The following is a 15957-nucleotide window of genomic DNA, read 5'->3' as shown; positions in this document are numbered from 1 at the left end:
GGGGTTCAGGGTGGGGTGTTGGTCAGATGGGGGCACTGAGGCTGCCCAGCCCAGGCCCCGCATCCCACGGCTGCCTGGACTTAGAGCACCAAGTTCGCTCTGGGAGACCTCGGGGCGGCGGCTGACCTAAGAACGGGCAGGTGCTTTCCCTAGCCGTACTCCCATCCTTCCTCTTTCACTGAGAGACAGGCTGTACTCCTCCTCCCGCAGCCTGGAGAAGTCCTCAGGAGCTGAGCTGTTAGTGCTTTGTACATACTGCTAAAGTGTTTCTATTGGTTTGCATAGTATTTATTGTTTTTCATATACACAAGGCTGATTACTGTACAGTTGACACTTTGAACACGGACTATGATATAAGTGCTTGAAGATATAGAAAACCTCTTCTCTATTGAACATGCTGGTGCAATCCTGGGACAGCCACCGGCCTTCCCCCAGCTGAGAGTGAAGACCCTTTCGGATGGGCACTGGCTCCCTTGGAGCCCTACAGCTAAGCCTGGGGGTCCTCGCCTCAGAGTCTTAAGTCCCTAACACGAGGAACCCCGAATGCACTCTGAAGGTAATGATTTTCCATTGGAAGATGATTAATACTGAAACTGGCAGAGAGAGAGAGAGCGACAACATAAAAAAAATTCCAGTTTATCCACAGGAGAGTCTATACAACTTCGGATGTCACAGTAAAATCTGTGTGTATACTGAGCAGAGGGGAGAGGGGTTTGTGTGTGTGTGTGTGTGTGTGTATGCGTGTGTGTGTCCTGATGCCATGTAGAGCGTTCTGGAAGGTTCGGTCCAAGGGGGAGCGGCAGGGCTGGTCACACGTGGAGCGTGGAGGTGTGGGGAAGGCTGGCGGATGAGGGTAAGGGATTAAGGTGTGGAACTGATTTCATGTCTAGTTTTCTTTTTTTTTTTTCCTTTCCAGGAAGCTCACATGGATTTCTTACAGATGAGGTTGAAAAAAAAAGTACCCTGTAACAAGTTGAAATTGAAATGATTTAAAAAAATATCTCATCCCAGCCACAAAAGAGCCCTTGTTTGCTGTTGCGTTCGGTGCTCTCCTGCGCTTGTTTCACGTCCCCCCTCTCTCTCCCCGCTCTTGCTGCTTCCATCCAGACTCCCGAAAGAGATCCACCATCGCCAGAGGCAGGATAGAGGACTGTAGGTCATGCGTCTACAGTCGGTCGTTCATGCGAACAGGTGACTAAAGGACCTCCCTGACAGAGGTCATGCCGTAAGCCTCCAGGGACATGTGCGCGGCTTCCGGGGCCTCGGTCCAGCTCTCGGGTGCGTGGCAGAGTGTGTGGAGTTCAAGGGTTGGGTGTCGAGGTGTGATCCTGAGGGACACACAGAGAGGAGTCACTTAGAATTTAGAGGCGCAACTCCCAGCCAAAACCCACTATCCAGAGTTTTGTGCTGGCGGCGCGGGCAGGGGTGAGTCAGGAAAAGCAGCCTCCCCAAGCCAGGCAGGAGCTGAAAGGCACTGAGCTTGGCCCGGACCTTCCTGAAATACCAGCCATCCTTCTCACACTGCCCAGAGGCTGCCACTAGCTCCATGCCCATCGAAAAGCTCCCTGGGAGACCCTCCTGTGGGGTACTCTGTGCCCGCACGGTCACCTGGGGAGAGGTCCCCATGTACCCAGCACCTAGGAGAGGGGCCACGTGCTCGAGCCCAGCAAGGGCCAGGCTAGGGGATGGCAGCACCCAGGCTTGTCTGGTTTGGTTCAGCCAACATGCACTGATGTCTCCTGTGTGCCAGCCTGGGGACCCGGGGATGGAGCAGACATGGCCTCGGGAGCTCACAGCCTCAAGGGACCTCAGCGCCTCTTTGGCTCTGGTCCACAACCCTGACTGTCGGGGCCTCGGGTTCCTCTCCCCGTGCCCTTTGGATGGACAACCTCTACCGGGGCAAAGAGATCTTTGAAAACCAGATGGCTTCTCCCCAGGGGACTATGTATGTTAGGCTGGAAGACAGCAGCTTTGCCAGAGTGAAGTTCAACTCTGCAGCCTGGGAATCACAGCGCCATGGGGCTCCTGCCACCCCGTGGGGCCTGCTCCTCCAGCCGGGGCGGGGACAAGCCCACCTCCAAGCCCAGCCACCCAGGGTTCCGTCTGCAGGGACTTAACATTAAGAGGACCTGACAATCTCCTGGGTGGGGTGGGAAGTGACACAGAAAGCTGGAAACTCACTTGAGGCACAGCTGTGTCCCCGGACAGGGAGCTCATCGTGGGTGCTACAGGTGCCAGGGCTGGGGAGGAGGCTGGAGGTGATCGAGGGGAACTCAAGCCCGAGTGGTTCCCCAGGGAGGGAGGGTGGGGCTAAGCTCCTCCCCAGAGCGAAAGGCCAGGCCTTCTACTGCCGGTGGCTTGAGCCAGCGGTTGCCCGGGAGGGGACTCTCCCATCACTGCCAGCCAAGCCCCTCCTCCAAGTCCAAACCCGCAGGCCCGCCGCTGCCTGCCTTTGTCCTCGGCTCCCCCGTCAAGGACACCATCCAGTCTCCACTTGGCTGAGATTCTGCCCACCACCCTGCAGACCTCTCCTCCACAAGGCCTTCCTGAAGACTGCAGCTTCCTCTTATCTGTTCTCTCCCGTTGCTGCCTTGCACGCAGAGTAATCTCAGCGTGCAGTTAAGAGTATGAACTCTGAAGCCGGTCTGCCTGCGTTCACATCCTGTCTCTGCCAATTTCCTGCTGTGTGGCCTCGGTCAAGTTACTTACACTCTCTGGGACTCAGTTTCCTCTGCTGTAAGACGAGGGCAGCAGCAGGATGCACCTCGTTTGATTGTTGTGATGTGGGAGAGCTAACGACCTAGGAAGCGCTCAGGACACTGAGCAGTATCGGATGCCGCCGTGCTTGGGCTCCAGAAATGCCCTGTCCTGTCTGTCCTCTCTCCTGTCTGCTTACTTCCCTGGCTAGAGTAGAAACACTCTGAGGGCAAGAGCAAAGCCCTTACCCTTCCTACCAGTCCCACGGCGCCTACCCCAGCGCTAAGCACGCCACATAGGAGATGTGATGAAAGCCTGAGCCTGGGGAAGACAGGCTACCGTCTCCCTCCCACTCGTCTGCCCAGACACAGAGCAGAGGAGAAAGTTCGAGGCTGAGATCTTTCTAGCGTAACCGTTCTCCCCATCTCTGGGTGAGCTGAGACTCCAGGAGGAGCAGGGACGGGCCCGGCGGGAGCATCCGGGCAGCAGCCGGGGTGGGAATACAGTGCGTCTCTATTAGACTCTAATAGAGCTGCAACCTCCAGCTGCGTCCGGTACTCTGCCACCGCCCTGGGTGCCCCTGGACACGGTCTCACCCTATAAACGCTTAGAAAATAGCCTCCTGCCGCTTCTAGCGGCTCTGCCGGTCGGGCTTTTTTCCTCGTGTCATCTCTCTGTGCTGTGCCACCTGCCCCCTCCCCGGCCAGCATCTGCGGCTCTCGCTTCTCTCCTCTCTCCGGCAGCCCCAGACTCTGATACACCTGCCGGGGCCGGCGAGTGAGGGTGGACTGTCGCTTAAAAGAGCAAAGTAAAACACGACCCCTGGCCTCCTGGCCTCCTCCTACTGAGATTACTAATTGGCGAATTTTCAAATTTACTAAAATACTCTATTTAATCAGAGCCAACACAGGTCTTGCAACCACAGTGCCTACATGGAAAGTGTCTCTTAAAAAGGGAAACAAAAAAAAACAACAACAGCCGTCTCATGGGTGGTGCCCCCCAGCGCCCGGCCGGGTGCCTCTAACCCAAGGACACAGGCTGCCTGTTCTCCTCTGTCCTCTGGCAGCGCTGGCACCCAGGTTCTTGGACCTACGTACTTGGGCACAGAGCAGAACCCACCAGCTGCTACTGTCTGCTGCACCCCATCAGGCTTGACTCCACAGCTATTTTCTCACTGCTTAAGGACAACCAGAAAGCACCCCTCACGCATACGCCGGGACTCCTGCAAACTCATCCCCAAGGCTGGGCGTGATTGCAGGGGAATCGGAACAGGCGCCTAGGATTGGGGTGTTCGGCCCTTTGGGGCGTTCCACAGCTTTGAACACTGTCTCCATGACTCATCTCTGCTCACCCTTTAGGTGTAAATGCTACAACTGTGCCACGGCACCTCTGGGAGGTTTGGGAAGCAAAACCAGAATTGGTCCTAGTAACCCACTCTTCAATCGGCATCAAAATCACTCGAGCCTGTGGCCAAATCCTGAGCTCCAGAATTGTCATGCAGTAGGTGTGGGTCAGGGGCCAGGAATCTGCATCCTAACCAGACTCTCGGGTGACTGGGATGCAGATGGCACTTGGAGAATTGGTGGATTAGGACTTGACAATTCAGAAAGCCGTCTCACGAAGAGAAACCCATGGATCGCCGCACAAAGGGAATATCTGCGTTACTGCCATTTTACAGCTGGGGCACCTGAGGCTTGGGAGAGGTCAGCTGACCCGCCCCGGGTCACGCTACAAGGAAGACCTGCAACTGGCTGAGCGTTCTCCTAACCCCTCTCAGCCATCCTCACAGTTACCCTGGTTATTTTTAAGCCTTTTTACACCAGTGTGACACACAGAGGGACGGATTTCATCCTCCCCCGAGGAGAGGGAAGCTTAGGGAGTGAAACGACATGTAAGGCAACCTGCGAACTGGAGGAGCCAGGCCTGGACCCTGGGCCCCGACCCCCTTTCACTCTCTCTGAAACAGTCAACTGTCCTTGTTCGCAGGAGGCACGTTCTCTCAAGTCGCCAGGAGCCCTGAATCAGCCAATCCTGGGACCACTGCTCCCGAGGAAAGTACAGGGTTCCTGCCAGCCTCTGGTCCAACGGTTTTCTCAACCAATGAACACACAACCTTGTGTGTCTCTCTTTAAAGATAACGTATTTCATGTACAATTGACCCTTGAACAATGTGGGTTTGAATTGCATGGGTCCACTTATACATTGTTTCTTTTTCCAATAAATACAGTATCTGCATTTTCATTTTACAGATCTTTAAATGAACTAAGTGTGGGGAAAAGTTTGTATTGGATTACAGATCACAACACATAGAAATAAAAGAACTAGAGTTTGAGCCCAGGATTCTATCCAAGCTGTTTCAGCTTCCCGCCCTGGGGGTGAGTCATTCATCAATTCCTTTGCTTTTGAGGTAGAGAGAGCGGCGCTGGGATTTTCAACTGCCTGGGGGTTGGCGCCCCTAACTCCCCGAGTTGTTCAAGGGTCAACTGTATACTGTTGCTTTATTAACACTGAACTCATGTCCGACAGAGCTATAACTCGTGCCTGAACAAAGCTCCTCTAAACACGGACTTCCCACGCAGGGCCCATCACAGCCCTGCTGCTCTTAGGGACACTAGACAGCAGGGCCATTTCAAACAGCAAAATCACCAACAAACAGCACAAAAATGCAAAAAAAAAAAAAAAGTGACACTGAATAGACCGCAAAAAGGGCAATTGTTCAGAGCGTGAACTGAAACGGGGACAGAGAGAAGGCCTCCTTGTCTGACCTCAGCTGGGAACAGGCACGCAGGGCATTCAGTGCTTCACCACTGTGTGCGCGTCCCTGAAAGGCCACGGGAGGGAAGTGCTGGGAGTGCTGCGTTTGGGGTTACAATAAACTAGTAGCTAGTAGGCGAATATGCAAGTTTGCAGTCATTTGGAATCCATCAATGCTGGGGACCGTGCATGCTTGCGAGTGGCAGGCAGTGCGTATGGAGGACCAGAGAGCCCTCAGCGGTCTTTGTCTTGCTCAGAGGGTACAGCATGGCAGGCTGTCCCCTGGGCTGTCCCTCCCGAACGCTGGCTTCCGCACCACTGTCCCCACTGCACGCTCCCCCGGCCTCTTCCTGGTGGAGGCCCTGGCCCTGTGCTGCAGCCTGGCTGCTCTGCTCGGCGTCCCCTAACACCCACGCCCAGTGGTCTGGAGCCACATCCCCTGGTGGGTGGGGGGGGTTCGGCCACTTTGCAGATCACCTACAGAAACATTTTTTGAAAAATGTCTAGGTTCCTCCCTTCCCCTCGCCTGGCTTCTGGGCTGCCTCTCTCCTGTTCAGGAATATCAGCAGAACCTGAGCCAAACAGAAGCTGGAATTTAAAGCTTCTGTCTCTGCCCTAAGAAAAATAAGGCCCAAGAGTGTACTTTTCATCCCACTCTGTGGTTTTCCGAATTACTTGCACCTTTGGACTATTTCCAGGACTGATCACAGCTGATGTCCTAAACCAGCAGCCCGGCGGACCCCTGGCAGTGCAGGGGTTAACACTGTGACCTCCTTAAGCTGCTGAGAAGTCAGGTCTAATTTTATCCCATAACTGGATCGGCCAGACCTTTTTCTTTTGCCCAAGTGCTGAGGGAAGCCCGGAGTCAGCACTTCTGGGGGCTCGGGAGGCGGCGGCCCTGCTTTTTGCCGAATGCGGAAGAGGAGCCTGCTGGCCGCGGGCCCAGAGCCAGGCCCTGGGGGTGTAGGTGACAAGAGCCCGGTGCCAGCGGGAGCTGGGGCCACGTGCTTCCTGCTTCCGGCCGACTCCCACCCCGACGCGCCCGGTACTGAGCTGGCCCGAGCTGGGCACAGCGAAGGGCCTCGGGGCAGCTCAGTACAGGACCCCTCAGGGAGGACGGAGGTCCGAGCTGGCCCCGAAGCCCCCAGCACTGCTCAGCCCGCTGCAGAGCCTTCGCCGCGTCTTCTCGGCCTCCCTCCCTCCCTCAGTGCACATCACGCCCCTGTCCCCCAGCCATCAGTGCTCCCAAGCCTCCTGATAACTTCGCCTCTTCCTAGAAAGCAAGGGCGCAACATGCTTCAGGAAATACCAAGGAGGATGGGAGCCTAGGGTTCAAGGTTCAAGGCACAACTGGGTTCCAGGCCTCCCCCTGTCCAGCTCTTCCTGGCCACTTGCACTGAAACAGCACAGCCTAGCAGACCGCGCCCCTCCAGGGCCCCGCCCCTCCTCCTCCAGACCCCCTTGCTGGGCTTCCAGGATAACCTCCCTACTGAGATGTACCGAGTGCTTCGCACTCACGGAAGCACTTTCTCAACTCTATATTTTTGCGCTTGCCGAGGAACAGGTCAGCAGATGCTGCTGTTTTCTCTCGGAGGCAAAGGAGCTCAGAGGCGCCGTTAGCAGGTGGGGGTCTGTGCTTGGAGCCCACAGCAGTGCCTGGACCTCCTGCGTCATGCTGGGCAGCGGGGAGGGGCTGGGAGGGGAGGGAGTTCCAGGAGGAGGCGGGTAGGGGTGCGCAAGTCCGCAGCCTCTCGGCGGGGCGTCGCGGGGGACCAGGCCATGCAGAGAAGATGGAGAACGACCGCATTACCTCCAGAGAGGCCATTCCACAGGGAGGGGCTCGAGATCACTGTTTCCCCCTTTTGAGGCTGGCCCGCTTCACTATCTGAGCGCCCTTCCGGCCCTCTATCAGGTCCGGCTGCAGGCTACTGTACCCTCTCAGCTCCACCTGGAGACAGCATTGCAGACACAAGGCAGGACAGATCACACACAGGGACGGCAAGAGAACACAGGCGCCCTACGGAGGTGGCGGGCACAGGGCCCCCAGGGGCAGGAGGCTCGAGGGGGAGCAGAGAGGTGAGCGGTGAACCCCAAGGGGGCTGGTGCAGAGGGCAGCAGAAGTCACGGGCCGGCGCCTCGGAAGAGCGAGGGCCTGGGAGGCTGCATCTCGGGCAGTACCTTGGCGTGAGTCTTAAAGTAATCAACATCGGCCTCCATCTCACTAGGGTCCTCCAGGGGCCCCCCGGAAATCACCTCCTCGGGCTCCTGGGTGCCATCGGCTCCGGATGGGTCAATGTGAACAACTTTGCGAATGATCTGCAGAAGAGAGGGAGGGGAGAAGGGGCTGGGGAAGCCGGCCAGACAGAGCTTGAAAAGAGCAGGCCCCGGAATGAGGTGGGGGGTTAGAAGCAGCCTTTGTCCCCAGGTGCCCTTCCCTGAGCCGTCAAGATCAGGGACGGCCTCTCACCCCCCATCGGGTGGGGAATTCGCACTGGGCAGCCTCAGAGGGGCTGGAATTTGCGGGGGTTCTTAGCGAGGCTCATGGATGATCGGGGTCTCATGCCCCCCGCCCCCCGACTTCTACCTCTAGCCCAGGGCGGTCCACCCTGCCTCCTGGTGTGCTGGAAGGTTATGCCCCCTGTCCTCCCCTCAGGACCGTGAGCCCCTGAAGGGCACGGCGTTCCTGTCCCGTGGATCCACGTGTTCCCTATCCACGCATCCAAATATTCCCAGGACAGTCTACTCTGCACGTGCCGTGTGCGAGCAGTGGGAGGTGAGAACACAAACCAGCATGAAGCTCCCCGTGCAGGAGGGGAGACGGGGTCCTGCTCTGACCTAGCACGAGCCCCGGAGCAACACAGGGCTGCCTGCTGCCCACACCTAGCCCCGTGCCCAGCACCTGTGAGGCAGAATCACGTCTCCTGGTGTAAACCTACTGCCAACCCCACGCAATCCCACGTCCTTTTATCTCCGGAGGCCCACGGGGACCCCCGTACTGCTGTTGTACAGCTGTTTTCAGGGCCAGGCATCACAGGACTAGGTTTGGGGTGTTCCACGGGGCCCGGTCCTTCTGGAACCCAGTCGCAGGAGCTAATTCAGGCTGAATCAGGCAAAGTGGCTGTAAGGGATGTCACGTCTGGACTGCGGCAGGTGCTTACCCCTCTGCTAGGGCAGCAGCAAGAAGCTGGGGGTGAGTCCACCGCCTTCGTAAGCTTCCAGCCCGCCTGCCTCTGCCCAGCTCAGGGGGACTGTGCACCCACCTTCTTGGTGACGACGTTGCCCTGCTCATCCGTGAAATGCTCCTCTGTCACCTGCTCCCCTGGAATATTCTGAAGCTCATTCCCCTGGAATTAGAGAAAGGGAGAAAACTCGAGATCCATCAGCGGGAATTTGGGAATAAGGAGAGAGGATGAAGAAATCAAGTAGCGCCAGCAGTAGCCACAGTCCCGCAAGTCCCCACCCTGGCAGGAAACTGCAACTCGGCCACCAAACCAGGCTCTGCGTGGGGGGCACCCCGGGGGGGTCCTGGGCCCGAGGACAGGAGGGAGCCCTGGGCTCCCAGGAGCGCTGCCATGGCAGCGGGGGTGGGCAAAACAGGGGCGATTATGCGGGCTTTACGGAGAGGGAGGGAGGCCCCTGATTTCTACTCCAACGGCACTTGACGGGGAAGAACCCCCTGCCCCAGACGCCTTCGCCCGGGGGGCACTTGCTGCCTCCCTGGGCTGGCTGGGTACAGAAGCAGGAGGGGGCCGGCTTCCTAAGCCCCAGAGCCGAGCTTCCTCTGCCGGGTCGGGGAGTCGGGGCTGGGCCGGGCGGTGCGTGCCGCCCAGCTCCGGGCCCGCACGTCCCACCCGAGGCCCGCCCGGCCTTCTCCTCCAGCAGGCGTCCTGAGCAGCGTCCCACACCTCCCAGCGCGGCGCCCGCAGCCGCGGCCTGCCCCCGCCTGGGTTACCTGCAGGAGGACCCGGCGCCGCACCACCCTGGTGGAGATGGTCTCCTCGTCGTCGCTTAGGCCCTCGCTCTCCCCCAGCTCCTTGTCCAGCTCCTGGTGGACGTGCGTCAGCACAAAGCCCAGGGAGCCCCGGACAATGTGCATCACGTTCTGGCAGCTGACCAGAAAGAAGCCCAGCAGCACCAGGGTGACCAGCAGCTGGGTGATGAAGGCCCACATCCTCACCTCCTCACCAGTGTGGCCCTCCAGGGCCTGCGCAGCCAGGGGGCCACCAGGCGGGGGGCCGGCCTCTCATTCTCCTCTGGGACTCTGCAGGCCCCCTGGGACACCCTCCATTTTCTCCCCGCAAAGGAGGATGCAGGGCCCCTAGTGGAACTGCCGCCAGAGTGCCCTCCTGCTGAGAGCCCAGCTCTGCCCTCGGCCTGGGTGACGTCAGGCTCCAGTAATTTTAGCTCCCAAGCCAGCTGCCAGGCTGTCCGGCGGGGCTAGAAGGAAGCAGGCAGGTGTGCGTGTCCTGGGCGCTGGAGGCGCGTGTTAAAGTCACCGCGTGCAACACCAGCCCTGAGAGCTTGCAGGGGCCGGTGGCCCTGTGACAGCTAGAGGCAGCTCTGCCCAGGAAAACTGTCCCATTCGGACTTGGGAAAATAAGACGTCTGCAGAACGTGGCTACTTGTGTGTGTCCCTGGGCTGCTACTGCCATGATCAGAATGATGTCACCCCGCTCGCTCTTGGGATGGGGCCGGCTAACACCCTGGAGGGTGCGGGGTTTGTTTCAAAAAGAACCCCGAGTGAGTGATTTGCTCAGGCCCAGCTCTGGGAGCGCAGGCGTCCAGGGAGGGCCCTGGGAGCCCGTGCAGCTCCATCAGCCCCTCGGGCCTCGGTCCCCGCTTACGCAGCACAGCAACCCCAAATGCAAGCGTGTCACGGGTGTGTCTATTTAAGGCCTGTCCTTAAAGGCTCTTCCCAGGCTGGGCTGTCAACAGCAGGGCAGGAACCATGCGCATTAAACTCGGCTTTGGAGAGTTGACTCCCTAATGCAGCCCAGCAGCTGCGGCTGAAAGGAATTCCCCTCTCGGGATCAGGCCGTTCCTCTCTGGGCTGCAGCCGGCATGGCAGAAAGAACCAGGATCTGGACCCGGCACACTGACCCTGCGGCTTCCCGCTGTGGGGCTCAGGGAAGCGGGGCGCCTTCTTTGGGCCTCGGTTTCCCCCGCGGTCAAACAGGGGCGAGTTCAGGAGCTCTCCTCCCGTTCTGAGAGTGCCGGGGGGTCGCACGGTTTGTGAGCCCACCGCTAGGAGTGGTGACAGCAAACACCCCACGCAGCCCGCTGCCCAGGAGGGGGTCTGCGTGCGTTTCACACACTAACTCGGTTACGCCTGCAGCACCCCCCATCGCGGCTCTGATTTTCCCATCTCACACAAAGGAAACGGAGGCACAGAGAGGTTGATAACTTGCTACGTGAAAGAGTAAGGAAACGAGGGTCAGATTTCCAGCTCCGACCCCGGCACAATCCTGCCTCACCTCCACAAGAGAGCACCTGGGACACAGAAGCCACACGTGCAAGGGGGCACGAGAGCCCTGGGTCTGAGCCCAGCCTAGGAGTTCAAGGTCAGATGCTGCCCACCAGGGCCGCAGAGAGGGACTGGCTGCCCTGCAGGTTCAGGCCCCCAGTTATACCCCACTCCCCGACCCCGTGTTTTTTGAGACTCACTGGAAATACTAGCAAATAGGTGCTTTGCAAACTGTCACCTTAAACAGGGCTCATTATCATCCCCTGGAGCCCCGGCAGATGATTAGGAAACAGCTCACCTACCCTCCCATCTGCCCTACACAGGGAGGTGCCGGCTCACTGGGACTGGGAATCAGGAGGTCCCAGACTCTCCTGGGCCTGACGTCGGCCTCCTGGGCCTCAGTTTCCCCATTTGTAAATGAGGCAGTTAGGCCCAATGACCTAGAGGGTTTCTCTCGCGCTCCCCTGGGGTGGTCCTGCTTCCTCTCCAGGCCTCCCCTCACCAAAGCCAACCACAGAGACGCTCCTTCCCCAGGACTCCGGGCGGGAGGGCGGGCACAGACCCGGAGGGGGGCCATCTGTGCTCTGGGACAAGCGCTCACTACCGGGAGGGGCAGCAGAGGGTCCCGCGGAACAGCCCCTCGGCCAAGAACGCACGGGGTGGCCTGGGGTTAAAAAGTGGGTGCAGCCGCCCAGCCGTCGGTGGTGCGGACTCGGCAGGGACGCCTTCTAAATACCACCCTGTTTAATTGCTGGCAACGCTTGGCAGCCAGCAGCCCAGGTCATCGCGGAGCCCGCCTGGTCCTGGGGTCCTCAGAGGTGCCTTCGAGGCTCGGGCTCGGACAGGAGCGAGGGGAGGGGAGGAGAGGGCAGCGGAGGGGAGGGAGGATGAGGAACCGATGCTGACCGAAGAGAAGAAACCAGGGAGGCGCGGAGCACACTGTCACGTACGTGTTAAAACCACACGTGCACAGAGCAGCGCCGCGAACTTTATAAAAACGCACGAATTAAAAAGACACGTTCGTAAGATGTCTGGGATTATGTCAAGATAACGTGGGGGGACCCCTCGGGGGTGGGAGGGGCGATGAAACCAGGGGGCCGCCAGCAGGCAGTGGCAGCGCCTGGGCGCTGGGTGCGCGCAAAGGTGACAGACTCTTCTGTCTGGTTTGGTACCTATTTGCAATCTTTCATAATAAAACTGTTTCCAAAACCACATTAAAATGACATCTATGGGAATAGGGAGTGAAGATAAAAGCAAATAAATAAAATAAATAAGTAGGGAGGACTGAAGGGAGGCCTGGAGGGCGGAGGGTGCAGGCAGCTGGAGCCTGTGCTGGGATCGCGCCCTCGGTCCCAGCCTGTTCCACCCGGGGAGCCCACCCACACGGGCAAGGAGTCCCCAGTGAACCCTGGCGACAATCCTTTCTCTACCTCGTTCACACGAGGGAACCCGGGGTGGGAGAGTGGCTGGTCCTCGTCCCTACAGACACGGTGGGACCCGAGTTAGCCTGGCCTCCAGGTCTCTGGGCTAATAAGCCCTTCTTCCTAAACCACGACGGAAAAAGCAAGCAAACAAAACTACGGCTTTGGCGCCGGCCCTGCAAAGCCGACCTCTGACCCTGTGACCTTGGGATCTGGAGGGCAGTGGAGGGGAGGTGCCTGGAAGTCTCTGGAGCTCCATCAAGGTGAGCCCCTCCCCTCCCTCTCAGGGATCAAGGAGGCAGACATGTGGAAAGAGAAAAAGAGAAGCCACTGCCACAATTTTTAAAGCCGGAAAACACGCCCGGCTAGGGGCCTGAGCAAGTGAGCAGCTGCCCCAGGCCTGGCCCTCTGGCTGGAGCATCAGTGGCGGCTCCCCATGGGCTCTCACCTTTACGTGGTGGGAGAAGGTGCTGACAGCCTCCTGCATCCACTCACTGGGGCCCTGTGGTCTCCGGTCCCTGTCGGCCTCGGGCTGCTCCGTGTGTGTGCGCTCCGGTGCAGAGCCCAGGACCTCTTCGTGCTCCCAAGACCTGCTCATGGTTCTCTGGAAGGAGTGTGGGCCTTGCAGGGCCTCCTCCCCCCAGGAGCCTCGTGTGGCCTCTTGCAGATAGGAGACGATGGAGCCTTCTGCATCCCAGTCCTGCAGTCTGGGGCCCAGGAAGAGACCGAGGACACCAGTCACCCCCAGTCTCCACTCTCAGAGACCCTCCCTCTCCAGAGCCCTGGCCCATCCAGGACGGATCCTGTACCGCCCACTGGAGGTCGGGAGAGCATGCGCTATCACACAGCGACTGCCCTGACCAGAGAGGCCCGCGTGAGCCAGCCTTGCTGTCCCGGTGGAGAGGGCCATGGACACCGGTGGCGCTGGGCCCCGCCCTGTGAATGGACGGCTCCACGCTCTGGGCTCCCGAGGCACGTGGCTCACAGTCCAGTCATTGGGGTCCCCACACCCGTCATCCCACCCACCAGCCTCCAGCCCCTCAGGTCACTCCCACCGCACGGTCCTCACACCTGGGCTCAGCTGGCAAAATGATCATCCCTCCCCCTTGAAGCAGGCTCTTCCACGGCCTCCGGGACACATTTGCCTGTTTTTCCCTCCCTCTCTGGCCGTTCCTTCTCGGCATCCTTTGCAGGATCCTCCTAATTTCCCTGGCTTCTGACCCTGGAAGGCCCCAGACTCGGTTCTTCTCTGTCTACACCCACGTCCTCTGCAAGCTCATTCAACCCATGGCCTTAACCCCAGATGTGGGTCCCCAGCATCTCTTCCTTGAACTGCAGGTGTGCGTGTCCAACTGCCCCCTCGACGTCTGTCCTTGGGGTTTCTGACGGGCATCGCATGGGCAGCCCGGCCAAGTTCACACTTAGGGTCTTCTCCCTGGACCTGTTCCAGCCATCCTCCCACTGCAGCAGATGGCAACCTCGTGCCTCTAGGTGTCAGGTCAAGGACACCCGTGTCGTCTTGGACGTCCCTCTTTCTCTCACACTCTATATCTTATTTGCCAGGAAACCCTTTTGGTTCAACTTTCAAAAACACACCCTGAACACGACCACTCCTGGCCACCAAACTGCCACCATCTTGGTCCACGTCACCATCGACTCTTGCTTCCAGCTCATCTTCCTGCCTCTGCCCTTGGCTGTGGCCGGCCGTGGCCAGATCACCTCGTTCCTCTGCTCAAAACCCTCCAATGGTTCTCCATCCCACCCAGGAAATGCCAGTCTTTCCAGGACCCCAAGGCCTGACATGTCCGGCCCCATCACTTCCCTGACCTCATCTCCCGTGACCACCCTGCTCTAGGCACAGGCACCTTCTCGCTGCCCCTCGAATGTGCGGGGCGCACGCTGCTCCGAGGCCTCTGCCCTGGCTGGGCCTTCTGCTGGCTCCGCTCAGGTGTTCACATCATTCATCACCTGAATTCCTTTAGGTCTTTCCCGCGGGTCACTCTCAGGTGTCCCTGCCCGCCCCGTCCATGATTTCAACCACCCCCTTCCCTGCTTTATTCTTCTGTTTAGCACTTAGTGTTACTCAGCATCTCTCCTTTAATTCCATTTACTTTATCTGTTTTTATGGTCAGTCTCCCCACTAGAACATCAACGTCTTGCAGGTAGAGACTATCTGCTTTGCTCAATGCCACACCCAGGCTCCGAGGCTCTTCATACAGGGGCCTGGCACACAGTAGGCATTCAATACACACTGTTGAGTGAGTGAATGAAATTCATCTGTCCCCATGGGAGGGCTGACCCGGGTCACAGAGGATCCTGTAACGTTCCGAGGCCCAGCCCCCAGGCCTCTGGTCCCCGTCTAGGGACCCTGCTGTCAGTGGTGCAGTGGGCGGCACACAGGAGCATCCAGTCAGTGCTTGTTGAGTGAACGGCCGTCGCCAGTGGTTGGAAGGTCGGATTTCACTTTGAATCCTCACAGCCCAGTGTGCCCAATTTTCCCGATGCATCGAAGGATAACTTTGGGACACTAAATGAATCCTTGCTGTCTTGTCTCCTAAGCGACTCTGTTTTCCCTCCTGCTGGGGAATGCGGGCCATACTGAGTGGAGCCTGGGGAAGGGCCGTCTGCCCGGGCTTCTTGGAGGAGGATGCGGGTGGGAAGAGGAAATGAGAATAGATTTCCCACGGCCTGGCTGGATCTGAGCTCCCTGGGTGGCCACAGCCTTCTGGGAGCACAGGAACTATCCTTGCTTTAGGGAAATTCAGGCAGCAAAGCAACACGGAGGAAAAGGCCTTTGTCACTCCCTTCCTGTGCCAGCCCCGGAGGCCAAGGCCATACCTGTCACTGTCTGTCTCTCTCGCTCCAAGCCCCCCTCTGCACTCAGCCCAGCGCTGGAGTGTGGCGGATGTCCACTGCATGCACGTGGCCTGGGGCCACTGTGTCTCAGAGGGGCATCAGGCCATCTGCCTGCACTGCCAAAGGGCATCCTGCTGCTGGACCTGTCATCACAGGCCTTCTCATCGCAGGAAGGGGGGTAAAGAGCTACCCAGGAGAATAAGCATCTTCAACAGCTGAAGCTCTGTGCTGCCCCTGATAAGCCCGCTGGCCTCACTCCTTCAAAAGGGCGTAAGCGGAAAGGGCAGCCTTATCAGCTTTGTCACACGCAGGCTGTGTGACTGCACACATAGCTCCCCTGGGCCCTGGTGCTTCTAGGTTTCCAAATACGGTTTGATTTCGGCAATCAACACACAACAGCGACGGGGGCCCGGAGCACCCAGCTCAGCTGTACTTCAGGGACGTGGCTTCTCCCAGCCTTACAATCTCTCTCCCAAGGACACTCTCCCCGCTCCCAACACCCTCAGCCTCTCTCCTGCTGGCCGAAAGATGGGGTTGGCGAGGGGGGCGCGGGGCGTGGTTCTTGGGGAGGGACTGGCCTTTGCAGACAAGCTCCACTCTCACAAGACAGAGGCCTGAGCGCGGGCTGGGCGGCTTCAGAGGCGAGCTGGCGCCTTACTGTATTTATTTGCTCCAGTGTGTTTAGAACACAGGGGACAGTGGCGCCCAAGTTCCCTCTGTACTCGCTGCCAGGCACAGTAATCCCCTGCCAGAAGCCCAGGACGG

The 15957-nt window shown here is 58.8% G+C and overlaps 1 protein-coding gene across 6 annotated transcripts in view; it reads right to left on the bottom strand.

Annotated features, from left to right (window-relative positions):
• Window positions 1–281: 281 nt before the first annotated feature.
• Window positions 282–15957, bottom strand: part of ANK1 (ankyrin 1) — a gene marked incomplete at both ends in the record, with an annotated part of 98259 nt that continues 82583 nt past the window's right edge. For 2 of the 6 annotated variants that reach the window (XM_081221091.1, XM_081221092.1), the window contains 4 exons: window positions 7298–7399; window positions 7705–7767; window positions 8712–8795; window positions 12785–13043. In XM_081221091.1, the coding sequence (XP_081077217.1) occupies window positions 7298–7399; window positions 7705–7767; window positions 8712–8795; window positions 12785–13043 (508 nt within the window). Of the gene's footprint in view, window positions 1329–7297; window positions 7400–7629; window positions 7768–8711; window positions 8796–9403; window positions 9623–12784; window positions 13044–15957 lie in introns of those variants that run through there. The other 4 variants (XM_081221090.1, XM_081221094.1, XM_081221093.1 and 1 more) reach the window with 4 other exon arrangements.

Source organism: Mesoplodon bidens (assembly GCF_964165515.1).
Source record: "Mesoplodon bidens genome assembly, chromosome: 20".
In the NCBI taxonomy this organism is placed as follows: Eukaryota; Metazoa; Chordata; class Mammalia; order Artiodactyla; family Ziphiidae; genus Mesoplodon; species Mesoplodon bidens.
Note: the sequence above shows the minus strand (reverse complement) of the source record. Positions and strands in the feature narration are given on the sequence as shown.